The 23,185-nt window shown below is 44.5% G+C and overlaps 2 protein-coding genes across 7 annotated transcripts in view; one reads left to right on the top strand and one right to left on the bottom strand.

Annotated features, from left to right (window-relative positions):
* The first annotated feature begins 2,481 nt into the window (after positions 1 to 2,481).
* Positions 2,482 to 16,585, top strand: LOC111852118 (probable E3 ubiquitin-protein ligase HERC4). 2 transcript variants are annotated; one of them, XM_072697798.1, is made up of 24 exons: positions 2,482 to 3,568; positions 6,970 to 7,090; positions 7,424 to 7,497; positions 7,599 to 7,817; positions 7,994 to 8,085; positions 8,770 to 8,900; positions 8,986 to 9,113; positions 9,273 to 9,346; positions 9,449 to 9,555; positions 9,640 to 9,699; positions 9,784 to 9,889; positions 10,049 to 10,223; positions 10,377 to 10,543; positions 10,657 to 10,731; positions 10,818 to 10,850; positions 10,935 to 11,021; positions 11,134 to 11,253; positions 13,550 to 13,693; positions 13,819 to 13,985; positions 14,070 to 14,133; positions 14,228 to 14,286; positions 14,448 to 14,631; positions 14,750 to 14,849; positions 15,089 to 16,585. In XM_072697798.1, the coding sequence occupies exons 1-24, from the start codon at positions 3,391 to 3,393 to the stop codon at positions 15,301 to 15,303; spliced, it is 2,880 nt and encodes a 959-aa protein (XP_072553899.1). In that variant the 5' UTR covers positions 2,482 to 3,390; the 3' UTR covers positions 15,304 to 16,585. The 2 variants fall into 2 exon arrangements, with proteins under 2 accessions (XP_072553899.1, XP_072553900.1); XM_072697799.1 differs by lacking the exon at positions 10,818 to 10,850.
* Positions 16,586 to 16,703: 118 nt separating this feature from the next.
* LOC111852096 (protein FAM13A-like) overlaps positions 16,704 to 23,185 on the bottom strand; it is a 28,027-nt gene continuing 21,545 nt past the window's right edge. For 3 of the 5 annotated variants that reach the window (XM_072697804.1, XM_072697803.1, XM_072697800.1), the window contains 9 exons: positions 22,174 to 22,384; positions 21,662 to 21,812; positions 21,486 to 21,567; positions 21,128 to 21,330; positions 20,772 to 20,855; positions 19,893 to 19,988; positions 18,856 to 19,055; positions 18,425 to 18,526; positions 16,704 to 18,172 (listed from right to left, as the gene is read on the bottom strand). In XM_072697804.1, the coding sequence (XP_072553905.1) occupies positions 18,049 to 18,172; positions 18,425 to 18,526; positions 18,856 to 19,055; positions 19,893 to 19,988; positions 20,772 to 20,855; positions 21,128 to 21,330; positions 21,486 to 21,567; positions 21,662 to 21,812; positions 22,174 to 22,379 (1,248 nt within the window). In that variant the 5' untranslated portion in view covers positions 22,380 to 22,384 and the 3' untranslated portion in view covers positions 16,704 to 18,048. The remainder of the gene's footprint in view (positions 18,173 to 18,424; positions 18,527 to 18,855; positions 19,056 to 19,892; positions 19,989 to 20,771; positions 20,856 to 21,127; positions 21,331 to 21,485; positions 21,568 to 21,661; positions 21,813 to 22,173; positions 22,385 to 23,185) is intronic. The other 2 variants (XM_072697802.1, XM_072697801.1) reach the window with 2 other exon arrangements.

Below are 23,185 nucleotides of genomic sequence, written 5' to 3'. Positions count from 1 at the left end.
GTGTACAATATTGGAACCCCTGCATTTATGTCGGAAAACGCACCACTTCTCCCAGAAAACGGTTGCAATTAGAAATGCTTTGGTATCGCCATGCTTTTTTCTTTTGTTGGCATGGGACACAAAAAAATTCTGTACCGCTCTTCAGGGGCGCCGTAAGGGGGAGGAAAGCTAGGACGATTCCAAGGGCCCCTGAGTGACAGGGGCCCTAAAAAATTAGGAAAATAACTGGATTGGTTTGGACTGGGGGGCCTAATATGATATGCTTTCATGGGGCCCAAAATCTCTAGCAACGCCCCTGCCGCTCTTACTTTGCCAGCTGCTCTAGGTCTCTCAGATTTGAAGGGTTCCTTCTCCCAACTGCTGGTTTTAGATCTCTCCACAGGTGCTCTATGGGATTTAGATCTGGACTCATTGCTGGCCACTTCAGAACTTTCCCGCGCTTCGTCTTAAACCATTCCTGGGTGCATTCCTGCTTTAAGACCCATGACCTCCAGCTGAGACCCAGCTTTTTAACACTGGGTCCTACATTGCGCCAATATTTGTGGCAATGAATGTATACATGTGCCTGTCTTTGCCCTGTGCTTTTATTGGTCGTTGCAATTGTTTCCCGCATATTGCTCGGTTGTGACAATGTTGTTTGTGGTAGTTTTGTCGAAACGAAGCATGCTGAAGCAACGAAGCTTCCTTTCCAAATGTCTCGTAAAATGGTTCATTACTCGAAGCTTCACAGCACGGTGTACAGTATTGAGCTAGTATCGGGAAAAATTCATTGTAGAGTCTTAAAGCGCTTATGTAAGTCGCTCTGGCTAAGGGCGTCTGCCAAATGCTGTAAATGTAAATGCAGTAGCGGCACCTGGTGGTCAAAGGGTAGCACCGTGAATTTGGCATCGAATCAGTCATCTTAATTATGTCTTATCTGTGAAATCACGTATAGTCTTATGCATAAAGGCCACTAGAAACACTAAATATGTCACCTGAGTCTATAATTATATATGAACAAATAGTTCATCCAACGAGGCCATTGCAATAATTTATGCTTATTATGCTTTTAATGGTATTTGGAGGGGGAATAATGGGCATTGTGTTACTAATAAAGTTAAAGAGGTTTCGTTTAAAATGGTATTTATATTTTACCCAGCAAAACAGGTTCTCCAGAGATCTAGAAGTGATAATGATGTACCATTTGTGAATATGATATTGAAACCATCTCTCATCGTTTCTATGATTGTGTTCATGTAAAGTTACTTTGCTTAGAAGTAACACCACCAATAGATGTAAATGTTTTCGTAATTTGGATCTTTTTGTAATATCCCCATTCTGATAACTGTAAATTAGCCTATTTTGTTGAATTGAGTTAGATCGGGCAAGGGACGTGGTCGCTGTGAGCGATGCGGGCTCCTCCTCACAGCTAGTCGTACGCCGAAACGACGTTTCGGTCAATGACTTACCGTATATACAACGGTGGTCCCATAAGATTATAATACTTCGTTATGACAATAAACAAGTAGGCCTATGTTACTGGTTTATGTATTTACTGTTATATGTTGTGTATTCATCTGTATTTTAGACTGTACTCTTCTACTTATGCAAGAAGTTTACTGTAAAACAGTACGCCGTGTTACGCTTAGTTAGTGCGTATGCTCACTGTGATTCGCCTAACGACGCATTTCTCGGTGTATCCTCATCTTTAAGCGACGAATGGCTGTAGTTTCTTTTTACTGTCGATTCACTTTGCAAAGCAGACGCCCGACCGACACGACAACGCGCCCCAGGACTTCCTTATGACTCCAAAGCCAAAATAGTCACGAAACTTCGGACGTCATTGATTAGTATCTATGTCAACAATGAAGCCAGCTTCAACGCAGTGACGTCGTGGTTCATGTTTGTTTCCGACGCACCTTCAGAGCTGCAGTGTCAAACCTAACATTCCTCAGCCCTTCCCGATGTTAGGCCACTTAAAATTAATAAATTGTTTTACATGGCCGCCCGCCTCAATTTTTTGGTGCCGCCTCGATTTTTTTTATATTTTATATTTTTCAAAAAATCCGTTTTTTTCACCTCAAAAACTGTCAGAGATCGTCAATGTGCCAAATCCTGATATCCTGTGCACTGTGAGCAAGTAGTCTCTTGTAGGGTGGTCCAATAATAGTGACCCTCATGAAACAATGGAAGTGCTGTTGTTTTGCTATTGTCAGGAGGACGCTTTTATTGGGCCATTCTGTGGCAAGACCATTAAACACTTAGACTAGGCATTTCTTTTGAAGGTTTCTCTTTTCTTGTAATTGTTTGAACTGTTGAGAGTTTAAAATGTTGAGATACTGACAAATTAAAGTTTAATTTTCTAGTTTTAGTATATCTCTGTTGCCGATCGTCTTTTCGCTAAAAATATAAAATCCCCTACTCACTAATATTTTAGAAGTTTGAGTCATGTAAAACAATTTATTAATTTTAAGTGGCCTTAGTGTAGTTTTTGTTACTTCGTGGTTAACTTTCCTGCCTTGCCTTTTGATCCCTCACGGTCCTCTGTCTCTAGCGTTACTATAAGCTCAGTTTTAGTAATTTTCCTTCTGTTTCCAAGCCGCACTGTCAGTCTTCCCTGACCGTGCCTTTGTCACCCTGCCTTCAGCCAAACGGCATCGGCCGAGTACGGCTGCTTTCCATATATCAAGTTTTCTTACCTTTTCTTTTTATTTCCCTTTATCCTTTACTTTACTTAGGCCTATTGCTTTACTATAGATAGCTCTCAGGAAAATCAGTTTCGTTGCGTCCCTCTCTTGCTGTATGCTGCAGCCTCCTGTTGCGCATTTTCATAAGGGAACTTTGATTTGATTTTGATGCACCCAATATTTCTGCATCACCGACCGATCAATCAGTTTGTACTGAAATACGTACGTGTGTCTATCTGCGAAAAAAAAATAAGCTGGTGAAAAACCCATATGGTACCAGCTGACCAGCAAGTCAAATGGTTCCACAGGTAATTTACAGCAAAACACGGACATCGGTTATTTTATCCCAGTAAAATAATATGAAGCGCCTTCGGTATGTGAGTAATGCGGTATACGTATTACTCTGACAGTTTCGTTTCTGACCGGGTTTCGTTTTCTGTTTTCTGATGTCACCGCGTATGAAACGCATTTATATAAAGATGGGATGGAGCTGCTGGTTTTACTTCACTTTCAGTATTTTACTTTGCAGATTATGTCCAGTCTTCAGCACAAAAGCGCAAAACAAATGTAGTGTTTTTAGGAAATATTTAATCGCCGCGTTTACCTATCCTATATATGATCCACGGACGTGTTTCTTCAATCTACTTCAGATAGGCTACTTTGGTAAAGCGAATGATCTAGGATATTAGGAGACGAGTTTTGCGCCTGGAAGCAAATTAGTGTAATGTATTCCTGGGGAGAGAATGCTCTCGGGGATTCAGGGCAGACCGACGGACTTGATCTGGACTGTCAGCTCCTCAGTGAGCGGGACATATTATCTGTCGGAAGGGAAATAACTGCATTTGTCCAACGAAATGAGGAACGCACCTTCTATCTGCGTAAAAGGAACACACGGGAAACAAGTAAGCATTTATTTAACTGACACAGGGATTGTATCATGGATCGCTTTGAGCTGTGGATATTTTATTATTGTAGTTGTTTTGTATTTCCATAACTCTATTCATTTTAGACACTGGTTTAGAGAAGGTCAGGATTCCAGTAAGTGACGTTCAGTATTTGCATGCATTCCAGCTCTAGTTGTTCAAACATGTTGACAGAAAAATCAAATGAACCTGCTCCAATGAACCGTTATCAATAAAGGAAGATTCCTTATCGCAGGTGTCCTGACTTTCTTCCCAAACCCCAATACCTAAGTTCCGTTTAAACGATAGAGTCCGTCTCAAACCTGAACAATACCGTTGTACATATATGTGTAAATAAATATAGTGCTACTGTATATGCTATTATATTGTGAGACATCAGACTATAGCTAATATGTACTTTTAATAATTATTTTCTTGTGCCATATTTATGCCGTGAAATATTGTACTTTAATAATGTCAGCATTTAAATGTTTGTACGGAAACTTTTAAGTCATAATCTAATAAAAATATTTATTAGTTTATTAACCAAACGTATTTGTTATATCCAAGATGTGCGAAGTAATAACATCATTTTAATAACATTATCTAGAGTTCAGTGTACCAACATAGATCTAGTCTAGTGTGCCTAAAAAGAGCCAATTTGAACTTTCTTACCGTGTATTACACTATATATATATATGATATATTAATACATACCTCAAAATTATGTAAACGTATGACGAAGTCAGTAATTTTTAATTAAAAAACAAAAATATTTTTAATTACATTGTGAAGACAATAATATAATGTGAAGTTGCAATAGTTGTACAATTGCCTAATTTAAATAAACGTTTGCCAATAAATATAATAGTTGTGCTTTGGTACTGGTCATAATGCAATATTTTGTACTATGTTAAACAATTTTTTCTAAGGAGCCGATGAGAATTCATTTAAATTTTAAGAAAAACTACTATTCTAGTTATATACAAACTATGTTGTTTTTAATAAAAATGGGTTTTTTTTCCCCTCATAAAACAGCAAAAGGAAAGCTGTTTATTTTTCAAACCCAACAGAATGTCAACAGAAGTATCACAGACTTTGGCTGAATTTATTATGTCACTGAGACCTAGGCTTAGGACTTTAAGGTAAACACGAGTTGCCTGTAGGAAGGAGAGGAGTTCGACACGTGTATTTCGATGTGATGATTAATTTTTAAACTGTTAAGCCATACATACCGCGTTTTAAGAATTATAGGCACGACAAGATGGATTCTATATAGCGGCAGTCGGCAAGTTGTAATCTATCGCGACAAGACGGATTCTGATGTTCCAATGGAAATGACGTAGGGGCTTGAAAGTGGATGGGGCCTGACAGAGGACACGTACTCTCAGGCCCCTTCTGCAGCCAGACGCTCGTGAGGAATCGGGTGAAAGAGGTTTAATTAAATGGGAGACAAAACTGGAACATCAAACAGACGCAAGATGTCAGACTTCAATGACCAGACTGGGGAAAACATACCTAATGCTGACTTAAATACATTGGACTAATGACAGCAACAAGAAACAGCTGGTAAACACAGGGATTCCACACGAGGTAGATGATGGGTTTTACACATGGAAGAAGCGGACGACCTGGGCATGACAGGACCCCCCTCCCCCAAAGACGCGCAGTCCGGGCACGCCTAACGGGACCTAGGGGGCGAAACCGGGGACAGCACAGGACCTGGGGAAACAAAAGCAAGACCATCAACGGGACACAGGGAATAGCAACTGCACACAGGACAAACAAGACAAGAACCCAGACAACAGTTGAACAAACGCTGACACAAACAGGGGCACCAAGGACGGGAACATAGAACCGAACACCATGGAAGGAGAGAATGAAGGGACACCAGGGGGCACACCAACGAATGGAGGACAGGGACCAGAAGGGAACAAAGGCACAAAGGGATGGGGAGCAAACACAGGGGGCACAAAACCAGGGGTCATGGAGGCAAAGGGCGGGGGGAAACGGGAAGCTGGAGGGAACCCCGGGCAGGCGGAAAGCAGGAGCCGCAGGGGCAGCAGGTGACCGCGAGGCCAGAGCTGAAGGGACCCTCGGCAATTGCGAGGCAGGTGCTGGAGGGGACACCGAAGGGGGTGAGGAGGAAGGTGAAGGGACTGACAGAGGAGGCGAAGAGGGAAGTGAAGGGGACAATGGAGGAGGAAGAAGAAGCTGCCACAGGTGAAGGCACAGCCACAGCGGGTCAAGGCACAGGCGACCGATGAGCCTAAACCGGGGGGCACGCAGGTGACCGGCGAGGAGTTGGAGGAGGGACAGCAGCCGCTCAACGAGGCACTGCAGGGGAACCGCAGGCGACTGTTGAGCCAGAGCTGGAGGACCTGCTGGCTACCGCCAAACCATAGCCAGGGGGACCAAAGGCGGGACACCGAGAGCCGAGGTCCAGGCTGGGAACTGCCAGGCTGGGGTTGTGGCTGTGGTGACCCACTGGAGGGGTTCAGTGGGGCAATCATCAGGGTGATCCCCAAGGGGTCCCATTCGAGCTCCTCCTCCGCCAAAGGGGGAAGGAGCAGTGGTCCAGTAGTCCAGCACCTCCTCAGGGACAAGGACTGGGGCCATTGGAGCCGGGGGATCAAAGACCTCCTCTGGGACGGGGCCCAGGGGGGTTGTGGGCGCTGGAGCAGGAACCTCGGGGGGCAGAGCTGGGGTTTGCACCTTGGCGGCGGGCGCCACCCATTTTGGGATCTTGGGGACCCGCAGGATAGCATCCCCAACAGACCTGGCCCCTTTCATGGCCAGCCATGTGCCCAGGAAGGGGCGAGCTGCCAGTGCTGGCAGTGAAGCGGCGGGAAGATGCTCTGTGGACGTAGGCAGTGTAATGGCGGTGATGCAGGCTTTGGGCACCCGCTCGGGCAAAGCAGCAACGGTGACGTCAGGCATGAACACCCCCAGGTTCAGAATCGGGAGGGGCTCCTCCCGGCACCCAGCAAGGGAAGCAGCGGCGATTGAGACAGCCCCTTGGAAGACCCCAGCACATCTTCCTGCTGTCTTCGGTTCTTCTGCTTTCTCCTCCTGGCAGCTTTCGCCAGAGTCTTTGGGCACCTCAGGTAGCTCCAACAGTGGACCGTAGGGCAGTCCACTGTCCAGGGCTACCTGCCACATCATCGACTCCGCTGACCCTCTTCTCAGCTGCCATAGGTTTTCATGCACCGCATCGGCCAGGTGCACGTCTCCAGGCAGGGACATCTCCTCCAGGATGTGGAGGAAACAGCTGGTAAACACGAGGATTCCACATGAGATAGATGAGGGGGCGTGGCACGCAGAAGGAGCGGACGAGCTGGGCATGACAGCAGGCCTGTTACACTTTACGCCACATGAACATCTGTGTGTTTTCTCTGCAGAGTCCTTCCTTCTGAAGGAGAAGATACACACACTGCACTGTGGTGCCTCTCATGTTGTTGTGGTCACAGTGAAGGGCAACATATACCAGCTGGACTGTAGGCAGCCAAACAGCAACCCCAGGTACATGGATATCATTCCAAGCAAATATACCTGAGCACTGCTGTTTAACATTAGTTATTAACTTTAATTTATGCCAGTAGTGTTACATAATAATAATAACAATAATAATAATAATAATAACAACACCAACAATGGGGGTGCCATTACAGATTTTGGGCCCTATGAAGCCATACGATATTGGACCCCCAACCCAGACCACGTTTTATAGGACCCCTGTCACTCAGGGGCCCTTGGAATTGTCCTAATATTTCCCCCTGTACGGCGCCCCCGATCACAATCATGATGATCATCAATTTAATCAAACTAATCTCAGCTTCTTGACTGTGTTTTTAGGCGTGAGCATCTCAGCAACCAGAAGGTGGTACAGGTTGCCTGTGGAGACAATCACTCTGTACTCCTTACGCAAGGTAATGGCGGGATGGCACAGCATGTGGAAAATAGCAGATTTTAGCAAGTCAGCAGTCAAGAGAATAACCGAGATTGCTCTCTATCCTCTGACTGCATCCAGATGGACAGATCTTCACCTGGGGGTGCAACTCCAGTGGTCAGCTGGGTCTTGGGAACAGAAAACCCAGTACAAGGCCCCAATCTCAGCTGGCACTGGCAGGGATCCCCCTGGCTCAAATAGCCGCTGGAGGTGACCACAGTGTGGCCCTATCTGTCTCAGGAGCCGTGTTCAGCTGGGGGAGCAACCGCAGGGGGCAGCTGGGCCTGGGAGATATGACTGGTGAATCTTTAAAATCTGTTCTGTCTATTTAGGCAGCGAGGGCCAAGGTCATGTGTTTTTAATGTAACTGTTTTAAATCAATTATTAACTGAATGTTAATGAACTTGAACTGCTTTTAAAGAATTATTATAGTTACCACTGCACACTGTACTGTGTATTTCTGTTTGTTCATACAGATCGCAATAGTCCTGTTCCAGTGAGATCTTTGCATGGGAAGAAGACGATCTACATTTCCTGTGGGGCGGAACACACTGCCACTTTGACACAGGTCACAGAAAATGCATTTCTGGCTCTTATGGTGATGTTTAGAGTAAATGTAAAAGGTACATCTAGGACAGAAAAAAATCCCAATCTGCACAAATATAACTGAAAAAGAGGCTCGAATCCTACCAATGGGCCAATCTAACAGAATATATGCAAATGAACAGTAACACTTGTTACTCTGTATGGCCACAGAGAGGCCTCATGTTCACGTTTGTTACTCTGTATGGCCACAGAGAGGCCTCATGTTCACGTTTGTTACTCTGTATGGCCACAGAGAGGCCTCATGTTCACGGTTGTTACCCTGTATGGCCACAGGGAGGCCTCATGTTCATGTTTGTTACCCTGTATGGCGACAGAGAGGTCTCATGTTCACGTTTGTTACCCTGTATGGCCACAGGGAGGCCTCATGTTCATGTTTGTTACCCTGTATGGCCACAGGGAGGCCTCATGTTCACGGTTGTTACCCTGTATGCAGTGTGTGAAATACCTGTCAATATTCGGGGGGGTCCCCATCTCCCTATTGTTGCGCAATACCGATCTTGAGACCCCCTTAAAATTTTGCTTTCGAGGCTTTCAGGGGGTCTCATGGGTTAATCGGGAGTGTTAGAATCCCCCCCGTATTTCGCACACTGCCTGTATGGCCATAGGGAGGCCTCATGTTCACATTTGTTACTCTATATGGCCACAGGGAGGCGTTGTGTTCACATTTGGGTCTGGAGACTTTGGCCAGCTGGGGCACAACTCAGACAGAGACGAGCTGCGCCCTCGGCTGGTGGCTGAACTCTGGGGGGCGCCAGTGACTCAGATCGCATGTGGAAGGTATTGCAGTTCAGATATTCTGTTTGTCAGTCTGTGGAATTAAAAATAGATGGAAATCTGTGACATTTTTTTGTCTCCCTCGAAGGTACCACACACTTACCTATGTTGCATCTTTGAAAACGATCTATGCTTTCGGCCATGGTCAACAGGGACAGCTTGGAAATGGACTGACCACAGATCAGAATATACCACTTCCTGTTCACTTGCCAACAGGTATTCATGTGATTTGCATGTATCAAAATTTCTGTGTACGTTGCCATAATAATTCACAGAAATGTCCATCACAGTATCACCTCCGGATCTCCAGCCCTGTGCTTTCAGAAAGAGTCTGTGTCCTTTGACTAATTTCATCTGTGTTTCGGAATATTTCAGAGCACCGTGAGTGTGGACTTCGCAGAATCCTTGCTGGTGAAAATCAGTGCTTTGCACTTTGGTCTGCTGTTCAGGTAGGATGATGCAAAGTGTAAATGCATCTAATTGGTTCCAGTAGCTTCACCCTGTATCTGGCACACAGAGATGAGAATGCACAGCACATATTGTATTTTCAGGGGCCTGAAAACTGCAGCACTTTGGAGGGAATTCCCACCATAGATGACAAAACAGTCAACAAGTGGTTGTCCAGATGTAATTCAGAGTCACGGGAAACCGTAAAAAAGTCAGTTTTAAATGTAGCTTCTTTCTTCCAATCTGACATTTTCAGCTCTGCAGCTACTGATCAGCATTTACTCTTCTCTTTCAGAGAAATAACTCAGCTTTTTTCATCGGCTTCCTGTATTAACGGGAGCTTTCTCAGGCAGAGGTAAGAGTCATTAACACCAATCACTGCTTCTTCAGCCCTCTCGTATAACGGTATTGCTCATGTTATGTTTTGCCTTCATCTCAGCCATGACAGGTTTTGCCGAACCAGATCCAAAACTTCTAGCCTGGACTTATCTCTTGTACGACAGACATTTGAAAAGCTTGCAAGAAACGAGGAAGTCTTGAATGAGGTATGATTAAGTGAAGCTAACTAGATTGCTTTATCAACTAGGTCACCTGGTAACCTTTCTCTCAGCCCAGTGGGGATCACAGAGTGGGCTCTCGCTTTTCTATACAACTAATTGGCTGACGCTTGGATGACATAGTTCTTCAAACGCTTCAATTTTCAGGTTTTATCCGTGGTTCTGAAGCATCTGCTGCCATCTCTGAGCCCAGTGGCTGCTGATGTGGAAGGGCTGTGGGTCTACCTGATCCTGCCTGAGCTCATCAGGGTTCTGCCCACACAGAACACCAGGGACCTCAGCCTTGCCTTTGCCAAAGCCGTTCTACCCCATGTAGATATGCGTAAGGATCCGATCCCAGTTCACTACTTGACCGTATGAACACTCCATGTGCTGTGATTGCTTGTCTTTTGTGGCATAGGATGGCAAAATATTGATGGTGCACGTGGAAGGTGTACAATTATTTCATCAAGGTTTATGCTTCTAATTTTCTCAGAGGCCTTATGGTCGGAGCTTCCTGTTATCTTCTTCAAGAGCCTTGTTAAGATCTTTCGCTCAGTGTTGTCAGCCTTCCTGCGTGAGATGCGGACTGAGTGCACAGATGACTCAGACTGGAAACTGAAACTGGAGAATACCGCGATCCTTCTGCACAGGCTCTATGAGGTATCCTGTGATGATCACATGCTAACCGACTGCTTCACTGTCATACGTCATATGGATCTCAGATACTACATAATTCTGAACTTCATATGTTGGTCTGTACATCTTGCGTGCAGGTTAACCTCAGATCCGGTACAAAAATAGAAGATAGTAACTTTTACAACAGTGAGATTAAACTCTGCCTTCGTGATGTGAGTATTCAATCACAGTAATTATTATTATATTATCATTAAATAGGTGTTCGCTGAATAAAACTGGAATTAACTTTTCTTTCCAGCTGCGGTTACTCAGAAAGAAAAAACTATTCATGGTACATTTTATACATATTTATATATTTCGCCAGCAGTGGCTTGGAATTCGAAGTAGATGGGTTTAACATAATTTTCCATTTCAGAAAATCCTAAATCTTCTGTCACAGTATCCTGAATTCTTTGACATGGAGTCTAAATACACAATATTTAAAATTAACTTCATCATTGTGGTAAGATCCTATAGTAAAGTACAGTTTGGACTTTCCAGCCAACAATATTACATAAAAATAGAAGTACCCATTGATAATGCAGCAGTATTATCTGGTTCTTTGTTTCTGACAGAGAGAAGCTTCTGTAAACCCATTCGAGCAGAACTCCCTGCACGTAAACAGGAAGTCGCTGCTGGCCGACACACTCCACCTTCTCCGCAACGTCTCCCGGAACTTCTGTTTGCCTTTGCAGGTTACTACATTTTCTGGGAGCTAATCCCACAGTTTGTTGGAATCAGTCATATGCTATCAGTTGAGGACGATGTTTCTTACCTTCAAAATAATAGTCATATGAGAGTGTTACATACTGAACACCCAATACTGACATGCCTGTCATTTCATGCTTAACATTAACACCTGATATGTGGCTCTGTGTAATGAGTTTGATTGACTCTTCACTTGCTTGACCTCCACTGCTGTTCCATTCCTGTTCCATTGATTCCTGTTCCATTGATTCCTGTTCCATTGTTGTTAAGATTTCCAACCCTTACTGGTGTATTACACCAACTCTGACTATTATTAATCAAGCAGGAGTATCTAAGTCTACAGGCAGAGTTAAAAAATGACATTAGGCTATCAAAGAGGTATGTAGAAAGAAAAATTGCATTGGAGGCTAAGCATGACAGTAAAGGTTTCTTCCAATATTTTAACTCCAAGAGAGCACTAAAAGCTGAAATCACTAATTTGCAGGATAGTAAGGGCCTTATAATTGATAACGAAATTGATATGGTAAACGAGTTTAATGATTATTTTTCAAGGGTGTTCACAATAGAGAACACAAGTAACTTACCACCAATTAATACGAATACAGCATCGTCTATGACCAATATATGTATAACTGAGGTTGATGTGATACTAAGCCTAGCTAAACTCAAAATAAATAAATCGCAGGGGCCTGATGGCATCTTACCTTTAGTCTTGAAAGAGATGAGGGATATTATTAGCCAACCTTTGACTTTAATATTCCAGAAATCGTTATCTGCGGGTGTGGTACCATCAGATTGGAAGCATGCTAATATAACACCCATATTCAAAAAAGGGGATAGAAGTAATCCAGCAAACTATAGGCCAATCAGTTTAACTAGCATTACTGGAAAAATAATGGAAGCTATAATTCAAGTGAAAATGGTAGATTACCTAGATGCAAATAACATTATAAAGGATAGCCAACATGGATTTAGGAGAGGTAGATCCTGCTTAACGAATCTGCTTGAGTTCTTTGAGGAAGCTACAAGTGAAATTGATCACAAAAAGGCCTATGATGTGATTTACTTAGATTTCCAGAAAGCCTTTGATGTTGTCCCCCACAAACGGCTCTTGTTAAAGCTTAAAGCTGCAGGAATTTTAGGAACTGTGGCAGCTTGGATCAAAAACTGGCTAACTGATAGGAAGCAGCGAGTAGTTATTAGAGGCACTATGTCACAGTGGGCCTCCGTTTATAGTGGGGTACCGCAGGGTTCAATTTTAGGACCACTATTGTTCCTAATTTACATTAATGATATTGACACGAATACATACAGTAAACTGGTTAAATTTGCAGACGACACTAAGGTGGGCGGGGTAGCAGATACTAATCTAGCAGCAGAGAGGCTTCAACGGGATCTGGATTTAATTAGCGAATGGGCTGATACTTGGCAGATGAAATTTAACACAGATAAATGTAAGGTAATCCATGCAGGGAGCAGAAATATACAGTACAGATATTTTATGGGTTCCACTGAAATAAAGGTAGCTGATTACGAGAAAGATCTCGGTATGTATGTTGATGCTTCCATGTCCCACTCTCGCCAATGTGGGGAAGCAATAAAAAAGGCGAACAGAATGTTGGGTTATATCTCTAGATGTGTGGAGTTTAAGTCAAGGGAGGTGATGTTACACTTATATAATTCCTTGGTAAGACCCCACCTAGAATACTGTGTGCAGGTTTGGTCACCATACCTCAAGAAGGACATTGCTGCCTTAGAAAAGGTGCAACGAAGAGCTACGAGAATGATTCCTGGTCTTAGAGGAATGTCTTACGAGGAGAGGTTAGCGGAACTGAATCTGTTCAGCCTTGAGCAAAGGAGACTAAGGGGGGATATGATTCAGGTCTATAAGATTCTAACGGGTCTGGATGCTGTTCAGCCAAATGACTATTTCAATATTAGTCTAAATACTAGAACTCGTGGCCATAAGTGGAAATTAGCGAGAGAACATTTTAAAACAAATTTGAGGAAGAACTTCTTTACACAGCGTGTAGTCAGAGTATGGAATAGTCTTCCTGCTATTGTAGTGGAAGCTAAAACCATGCGTTCCTTTAAATCAGAGCTAGATAAGATTTTAACAACTCTGAGCTATTAGCTAAGTTCTCCCCAAACGAGCTTGATGGGCCGAATGGCCTCCTCTCGTTTGTAAATTTCTTATGTTCTTATGTTCTTATTTAGAGTTTAGAGGGCTTGCCTTTATTATCTCGGAATGCCTTTACATGTTTACTGACTAATTCTATACAGGTGAAGTTTTACGAAGAGTACGGTATCGATCATGGAGGTGTTTCTCAAGAATTCTTCTCCATACTCGCAAGGGAATTTCACTCAATGAGGCCGAACTTGTTTGAATCCTTTGAACACTCCAGTCCTGTTTGGTTCATCTCAAAGGTTTGTTTAAAGGTCCCAGCAGTGCCTTTTTGTAATATTTTACTTGCAGAATTTCTTCAGATCCTGTATGAATAATGACGTCTAAGTTGAGTCATTGAGTACCAAGTTTTCTGCTGCCCTTTTAGGTCCAGTGTGACCCAGACTTGTTCTGGTGGCTCGGCGTTCTCTGTGGCATGGCCTTGTACAACTTCTGCATCGTCAACTTCCATTTCCCCCTGGTGCTGTTTAAGAAGCTACTGGGCCACAAGCCCACGCTGAAGGACCTAGAAGAGCTTTCTCCAGTAGAAGCCAGGTGCTTCCCTCTGCCAGTGCTGAAGAGCACTGCTCTGCTCTTTCATGCTAACTGCTTAACAGCTTAACATTTTCTCTAAATTAGGAGTTTGAACAACGTCCTGAAAGAAGAGGAGGACCTTGTAGATCAGTTGGACCTGGACTTCACAGTGAGCTTTACTCCCATCACACAGTGAAATATTCAGTCAGGCACTCAGTTGCCATACAGTTGATCACTTATTACATTTTGTTCCTCTCTGATAGGCAAAAGGACATGAATTAGTTCCAAATGGACGAGAGAAGCTTGTTACCAAATTCAACAGGTACGTCATTTGTGACCTCAAAGTTCTACTTTTGCAGGTTTTTGTTTTTGCGGCTTGAATTAGCAATTTTAGTATGTTAATCAGTTATACTGTTTATTATAGAAGCATGTAATGTCTGCAGCATAATAGCGACATTTATACCTCATCTCGCTCTCCTACAGATGTGAATACATAGATGCCTACGTCAATTATGTATTCAACGTTTCAGTCGAGCAACAGTTCAGCGCATTTTCGAAAGGATTTTCCTGCGGCTGTCCGAATGAAAAATGGAAAATGTTTGTCCCAGAGGAGCTTCTTGCAGTTTTCACTGGAAATGTCAACTACGAATGGGAGAAGCTGCGGAAGGTAAAGCCTCCTTTTGCTGCCACTGAGCGAGCGGCCGATGCAGTGAGCTCCAACTGGCAGCCATGTCTGTCTGGCTTCCTCTTCACACTTCGCGCCTTCTTCTCTTATTGCCACACAGAACGCCACATATGAGGGCTACAATGCTGACCACGAGAACATCCAGCGTTTCTGGAGCGTTTTTGCAGAACTCTCAGAACAACAGAAGAAGAACTTCTTGTGTAAGTTCTCCATACACCATGCTGCTCTGAGTACAGACTAAATGTTCATATTTCCACTCTAGCAAATAACAAAAAACTGTTGAGTTTTGCATGCTGTGTACATTTATTGAATGTAATATGTTTATTACATGATATATATTTCCAGTATATTTGTTTTTTCCTGACGATATTGTGGTTTCTTGGCGAAATCTCCCTCCTTTGTCTTAGCACAGTGACCCTTTGTGCTCCCTCTATCTTAGCCTTCATGACCGGAAGTGACCGACTGCCAGTGGGAGGGCTCTCCACAGTCTGTCTGAAAATTATCAAGGCGAACAAAGAGGGCCCAGATGACTACTACCCTGTGGCCAACACCTGCTACTGTGTGTTACACCTCCCCAACTACAGCAACATGGAGACCCTGAGGGAGAAGCTCCTGCACGCTATTCAGTTCTACGAAGAGTTCGGAGAGCAATAGATGACCGAGAAGCGGACACATGTCTGTTGGAGGGTGTGTGAGTGTGAGAGACAGTGAGTGAGATTGTGTGAGAATGTGTGAGAATGTGTGAGTGTGAATGAGTGAATTAGGGAGTGAGTGTGTTTGTGAGTATTTGTGAGTGAGTGAGTGGTTAAGGAATAACTACTGTTATTGGTCAGACTCATCTGTACGCTCTCATGTGCCTTATCTGACACAATTAATAAGAAATTTAATTAGAAGGGATAATATGTAGATAATGTATTGATAAAAGAATTTATTCTGTTTGAGGAGGCAGTGAGAGTGTCACAAAAAAGGGCAAACTATGAGTTTACATGTCATATATTGTTGTATTGATGCTGCCAAATTCACTATGAGGTTAGGTAAAGAAAAAATTAAATACTGGAGAGCAGTTAGATCAGCATCTGCTTGAGCTGTTGTCCTGTCTCACAGTGAAAACAGGCATTTAGCCACATTTGAATTATTTCTAAATCCTTATACTTTTATTGCTTTATTTGCTATTTAAGCCCCATTGATGTACTGCGGATACTGGACACCACTTATTGCTGTGCTCGTTTCATCATTTGTGGGACACCGCAAACTGGAATAGCAGGGAATGACTGGCACTTACAGGAGACATGACATCCGCTTTCCTCACGATGCCTCTGTCTGTCTGCCATTTTTCCTGATCGTTGGAATGATGTCAGAGAGCCCAAGGCCTCTAGCTTTGAGACGCTGTCTGTTGGGAATCTGCAAAACCCATATGGTCACGCAGCTTAGCTGGCCAATCACATAGCTGGATTTTACACGAAATGGCCGAAATCAGTGTATGTTTTAAGAACCAGCATGTGCTGAAAAGTCTGTCTGTCTTCAGATTGCTAGTCTGACATTATGCAGTCGCGGAAAAAATTGAGACCACAACACAATTTTTAATTTCACTCAATTCTCAATTTATGGGTGTGTGTCTGTGAATAATATATGATGATGTATGGGGTTAGCAAGGGTGGGGTGCAACTGGTGCAACAGGCTGACCGGCCATGATCCTAAAGGGATGCAGAGCTGCACGAGGTCATGACCTTTGAGGTCATCACACACTCTGCACGTGGACAAGAGCCCCTGTCTTAACCAATGGGGTAGAAGATTGCCTTTTAAGGGGAGTTGCAGAAATGTAAAAAAAACCTGAGGATTTTCTTTGTTGGGGGGTCCGCTTCTTTGAATTGGGGATACTCCCTTTCTTTGTCGTCAGCTCTGGGAATGCCCTGCCTTAATAAAGTAATTTTATCTACTCAAGTCGCGGAAGGTAAATTTACTTCATTCCTGGTGCTGGACAGCATTTAGAGAAAAGTGAATGTAGGTTTTGTACTTCCACAAACATGACCACACAAATTCATTCAGTGCATTCATTCAGTAAAAATGTTCACCTTTAATAAGATGTAGAAACTAGCTATAGTAAAAATACTAAAAGGAAAACAAAGCCAATAAAGGTCATTCCTTTCAAGCAAACATAAACTGGTTGTGTCATAGTTCACAAATAACGAATCAGGAATGTGCAGAGTCACAGTTCACGAAAAACATTTCCAGGGTCAAAGTTCACAAAGAACAGGTCAACAAGTTCAGGGTCAAAATTCAGAAACACTAGCCGTCACAGTGAGTAGGTGAGTCACTGACAACTGCTTTGGACAGAAACTTGACCTCTGGGGCTGTGACCTCAACCCCATACAGTATGATACTGACATCAAGGACAAATAAAACTGCTTACATAGTGACATTAACATAAACAGCAATTCACACAAATAAAAATGGTAACATCAAGCACACACATAATGCTCCTAACAGTTTAGTATTACAATATGAAAAAATACAGCAGTATAGAATAAAACCCACAAATAAATTAATTATTGCACCATAGCAATGTTTTTAATGGACTGTAACATCATGAACAAAAGAAAAATGGATTCCAGAAAAATGTTGTGCACAAAAATAGAAAACACAAGTATGATCTGATGCACACCCTTAGTTCCATTGTGTCACATTATTATGCACAAACATTAAAATTAGCAGCTCTGTGTGGCAGCCAGCAGCAGATGCTGTTAATAAGGGCAGCTAGAGCGACAAGTAATCATCTTTGCAAATGTAGCTCAGCATATGTCTTCCTCTGCTGCCCCCTGGAGGACGGGCTCCCCCTTTGGGTCTGGTTAGGGTTAGGGCTTCCTCTGCTGCCCCCTGGAGGACGGGCTCCCCATATGAATCTGGTTCTTCCCAAGGTTTCTTCCTTCTAGTGGAGTTTTCCTTGCCACTGTCACCTCTGGCTTACTCTCTAGGAGCGTTGGGCGGGGATAATGTAAAGCACTTTGTAACAATGCAATGTGAAAATGCGCTATTCAAATGAAATAGAACTGAAATGAATGTGATGAAACAGTCAATGATCAATGATCAATGATCAATATCCTGTCAACATGACATTGGAATATTGCAGATCCCCAAGTCATTGGTGGACCTTACTCAGTCACCACAAAAGAGAGATCATTTCAGGTGCTCAGGTGCTTTCTGCATGCCTTATCCTCGGCCCGCAAAGATGCTGAGGTCCATGGTGGACCTTACTCAGTCACCACAAAAGAGATTTCATTTCAGGTGCTCAGGTGCTTTCTGCATGCCTTATCCTCGGCCCGCAAAGGTGCTGAGGTCCATGGTGGACCTTACTCAGTCACCACAAAAGAGAGATCATATCAGGAGGTTTGCCCTCCAGCTTTAGAGAAACACAGACGAGTCCTTCTTGCTGATCAGAACTTCCAGGAGCTTGAGCTTGGCTTTAATGTGCTTGTACTCAGAGTACTCCTTGGCCAGGAGTGAGCGCTCCTCTTTCTGCACATTTCTGTGTAATAAAAAATAGCGTATTTACCAGAAAATACTACAAACCAATAATGTGCCCAATGAGCATATTGCTCTTTGTGAGACATTGACTGCATAGCTGTGCCCAGCACCAGGATGGATGGATGGATGGATGGATGGATACTTTATAAATCTCGAAGGAAATTTTAGGAAATTTATTCCTACTCTGGAATAATTTGCAGATAATTGAGGAAAACCAATGGATGGTGACGTATCTGAAAAGCATGCATCTCACCTTCCATTTAGCCTGAAAAAGGCTTCTTCAAATTCTTGCAGTTTCTGCCGAACTCTCCTTTTCTCATCTCGGGCTTCCTGAAGCTGCTCCACAAGCTCAGGCCTGGGGAGAAAAGCTTCAGAAATGATACCTCATCACAATCACAGGTGCTCAGAGCATCTGAAAGCTGCACAAGGACTCCTCCTGGAAAAGGAACATGTCAGAGTGTCCAGGAGAATATCGGAACTTTTATGCAATAGGTCCCCAGATGTTATATCCCACAAAACTGCACAGTGAAACCTGTACTGTATTTTTCTGATACTTCATCATGTGGTGGTACCATAGTTGTACCATACGTGGTGCAGTGGTACAGTCTGGAAAAGTCACTATAACTCCCGACTGACATAGTCATGATGTTCCATCCTGACAGGCTATGGCAGCTTCTGACTCACATGGTGGTGCGGTTTACACTGGGCAGCTGACCGTCCCCGATGTCCTCAGAGCAGGAGAGCTTATCAACAGCCCAGATGACGCCCCCAGCTTCACTGTCGAAGTGGCCCAGAAGGCTCAACACGTCAATCTTGGGCTTTACTTTCACAGTAAAGTCAGCCTGTGTGTCCCCATCATCCTCAGGAACATCATCCTCCTCTTCCTGAAAGGCAGAAGAAACCAAGGAAAGAAGACATAAGCAATACTAAAATGAAGCTGAGACTCTGCCCTCAGATGTGGTCATAAGGAATATTAAGATGAAGATGCTGAGACTCTGCCCTCAGATGTGGACATAAGGAAAACTAAGATGAAGATGCTGAGACTCTGCCCTCAGATGTGGACATAAGGAATATTAAGATGAAGATGCTGAGACTCTGCCCTCAGATATGGACATAAGGAATACTAAGATGAGGATGCTGAGACTCTGCCCTCAGATGTGGACATAAGGAAAACTAAGATGAAGATGCTGAGACTCTGCCCTCAGATGTGGACATAAGGAATATTAAGATGAAAATGCTGAGACTCTGCCCTCAGATATGGACATAAAGAATACTAAGATGAGGATGCTGAGACTCTGCCCTCAGATGTGGACATAAGGAATACTAAGATGAAGATGCTGAGACTCTGCCATCAGACATGTCAGAGGAACTTCACAATCTGAAACCCCTCTTTTTAGTCAAAAGTGCCTGCTACATAAATATAAATGTGAATGTGACTGTAGAGCATCTAGTCCTCAAACAGCAGAAACCACCTCCTCTTTCCCTTTAGAGGACATTTGCATGTTAATGTGTGCATACATGTGTACTCCAGGGGAGCGGGATACATTCCTTCATGTACGTTACTTCAGTAAATAGTGCTCTCTCTCTCTGAAGAACCTTCCTGCTTATGCTTAAATGACCAGAAGCAAAACCATCCACCATTGTGGACCAGTCAGGTCTTGAAGGACCTTTGGCTACGTGATGAGTTCAGTTCTGGAGGCTGAAGGATAACTTTCACGCACAATGACTGGGATGGAGGAGCTTCTGTTAAGCCTCTGCTTCAGCAGCTGGTATCTCAGGAACAGGGGTCTGAGGAGCTCCTGCTCCCTCTCAGTGACCTGGAATGACAACAGAGGCTTTGTGCACAGATAAACAGTAATAAGCAGTAGTAAATGGTAACAAACAGTGATAAACAAATGGTAATTACAGCACCAAACAGTACTAAAGGCTAGCAAACAATGCATGGTGACAAATGGTATTCTGTATACTGAAAGCTTTCTGCTCTTAGACATCGTAATCCACCCTGACTGTTCTTACATGCTGCTGGACACCTGCAGCAGTTTTTTCCCTGAGACCATTTTCATGATGCAGATATTTCCGCCCCAGTGATGCATGTGGAGCAGGTCTCCTTTATGTAACTGATCTGATCTGGTGCCCAATTCCAGACTATAACAAATCTCCCATTGAAATCCAGATCAGTGTCACCAGCCATGTAATGTAACATCTGAGAGAGGGTGGAGGGCATGTCAGCCGGCCCAAAAGTGACTGACACAGTAGGGCCACACCCACCACATGACCCCGCCCCCAACATAACCACACCCACCACATGGCCACGCCCCCAGAGTCCCACCCAGCATGTGACCACACCCCCACATAGCCCTCACACAGACACACCTACCACATGGTCACACCCCCAGAGTCACACCCAGCATGTGACCACACCCCCACATAGCCCTCACACAGACACACCCACCACATGGCCACGCCCCCAGAGTCCCACCCAGCATGTGACCACACCCCCACATAGCCCTCACACAGACACACCCACCACATGATCACACCCCCAGAGTCACACCCAGTATGTGACCACACCCCCACATAGCCCTCACAGACACACCCACCGGCCTGCCATGGACTCTCTCATAATACAGCAGCATCCTCTGCAGCTCAGCTTTCTCCAGCCCAGCCTGCTCGCCCGTCATGTCCTGATGAGGAGCAGAGCAGCCCTTATGTCAGCACTGTTTCATCTACATTTTATTAATATACCCATGGAAGCACTGTTTTATTATTATTACATCTCAGTAGAGTAAGATCAAACAGGAGGGTAGATATTGTCCTTTCCGAGACATCTGAGATATCCCACTTCTAGGAGGAGAATCTTAATACATCTTATAGAAGATTTTAGCTGGCGATGATATTGTGCTATCTTTATGAAGGTGATGGTGTTGATATTGGCAGTTGCCATGGTGACCCGTACCTGGATGTCCTCGGGAAGGTCGGCTTCCTCTCTCCATTTCCTTAGCTCACTGAGCATGATGTCCACCGCCTTCTCCGTCAGCTCCTGGAGCTTCTCTGCCAGGGGCTCCCTCTCCAGCTGTGAGCCAAAGCTCCGGGGGAGGGTGTTGCTGCGCAGCCGGATGTAGGGTGCCTCCTTCTCCCCCAAGAGGCTCCTCTGCTCCTCTGGAAAGAGCCAGGAGATCTGCCATCAGTGGTGGGGACAATAGCTGCCACACCGGAGTACGCTGAGCACCACAGGTCGGGAAGTGCTTCATTCTCGCTTTCCTGCTTTTGCAGTGCTCTGCGATGTGGAGGCCTTCTGCGATGTGGAGGCCTACCTCTAAGATCCTTCTGCAGCTTGGACAGTTCATTCATCCATCTGAGCACATCGCGGTTCCTAGCTTTGTCGCTATATGATGGCTGTAGGTAGGAAAGGGGGACTCGTCACAGCGTTGCCTACTGTGTGGAGCTCAGCTGGGTTACAGGCTTAGGACCTCTGGCTTTGGTTCCTCACCCTGTACTTGTGCTCCTCCTCGAACTTCTCCTCATACTTGCAAATCTTTTGTCTCAGGGCATGAATCTTCTTGGTGAGCTGGGCGGTGGTCAGGCCAGGTCTGTCCTCAGTACAGCAGCCCAGGGACAGACTCCTCTGCCGGCTTATGGGACTGACACACACACACACACACACACACACACACACACACACACAGATACACAGATATGCAAACAGACACACACATACACAGGTACACACACATATACAGACATTCACAGACACATATAAACACACACACAGGCAGAAACAGACACATGCACACACAAAGACACACATACACAGATACAGACACAGAAACATACACAGACACACACACCCAGACACAAACATAGACACAGACAGACATAGACAGATATACAGATACAGACAGACAAATGCACAGACACAGGAAAAGACGTGGTCAGACTGTGGAGCTCCATTCTGTGATCTTGAGAGCGCCCTCGCTCCTCGAACCCTGTTCCAGGCCTCACCTCATGAAGGGATGCATGCTGGGAGGTGAGGGGGCCCCCTCAGTGTCATCGTCAGAATGCTGACAGAACTGAAGTGCGTAACGACGTGGGGACAGCATGGGGTGACTGTCCTCCTCCAGTAGTTGCCAGACGAGTAGCCCCCCTGGGGCGGGGTCACGGCTGGGGGCGGGGTCACGGCTGGGGGCAGGGCACACCTCGCCTGGCATGGGACCTGTGTTCATGAAAAGTCCCACCTGGCCTGTTAAGCCATTTCAGCAAAGGCATACTGCAGGCTAGATTAGCACAGCATCTTTCTGGGGGATAAATGACAAACAATCGATGCAGACGAGCCAGCGCACTTCCTGACGAGCCCTGCGGACAGAATCAGCGAGCTGCATCTGCAAAATGCCTGGAATTTAGCATATTTTCACTGGAATTCATCTAAAAAAAAAATTCATACGTTTCAGATATTTCATTCCAGTATTCAGGCAGTACAAAGCCAGCTGGCCAACTGGAACGACTAAATGCTGCAGATACAAACATTTCTAAAAGCACAGTCGGCGTGAGAAATGCATGATCCGGCAGTCCAGCACCTTCCTGTACCCTCCCTTCCCCAGCAAGAGGATCAGCGTGTCCCCTGCAGACAGACCAAACTCCTGGCCATCAGCATGGACACGCTCTCAGCTCTGGTACAACTGAAAGACTCGCTGATTGGTCTCCAAACTTCAGCTTTCCAGGGCTGAAGGAAACTGTGGCTAAAATATCTGGTCGCTGTGTTTCCGCTGTGTCCAATAAATAGTTTAAAATGTTTCAAAAGCTTTGAAATGGATTTTTGTATCTGAAGGGTGTCATCATTGATCATTTTTCACCAAACCACTACACAGTCTAACATGAAGAAGCGCATTTCACACTCTGCTGACATTGTAAACCTAGCATGATGCACGACATGAACATAACGTGCTGCAGCTCCTTTGCTGTGGCTCTTTAATCTACCTCCAGAAAACTGCCAGAGAAGATAAACCTAATGCAGAAA

This window comes from Paramormyrops kingsleyae, chromosome 12 (assembly GCF_048594095.1).
Source record: "Paramormyrops kingsleyae isolate MSU_618 chromosome 12, PKINGS_0.4, whole genome shotgun sequence".
NCBI lineage: Eukaryota > Metazoa > Chordata > Actinopteri > Osteoglossiformes > Mormyridae > Paramormyrops > Paramormyrops kingsleyae.
This window is presented reverse-complemented; position numbering and strand designations above follow the sequence as displayed.

What these genes read in the sequence shown, in the direction of transcription:
- LOC111852118 (XM_072697798.1), top strand. Translation starts at nt 3,391, where the DNA reads ATGTATTCCTGGGGAGAGAATGCTCTCGGGGATTCAGGGCAGACCGAC. An exon ending in AATGGGAGAAGCTGCGGAAG is followed by an intron (nt 14,632 to 14,749) that starts GTAAAGCCTCCT and finishes ATTGCCACACAG; the next exon opens with AACGCCACATATGAGGGCTA. An exon ending in ACAGAAGAAGAACTTCTTGT is followed by an intron (nt 14,850 to 15,088) that starts GTAAGTTCTCCA and finishes CCTCTATCTTAG; the next exon opens with CCTTCATGACCGGAAGTGAC.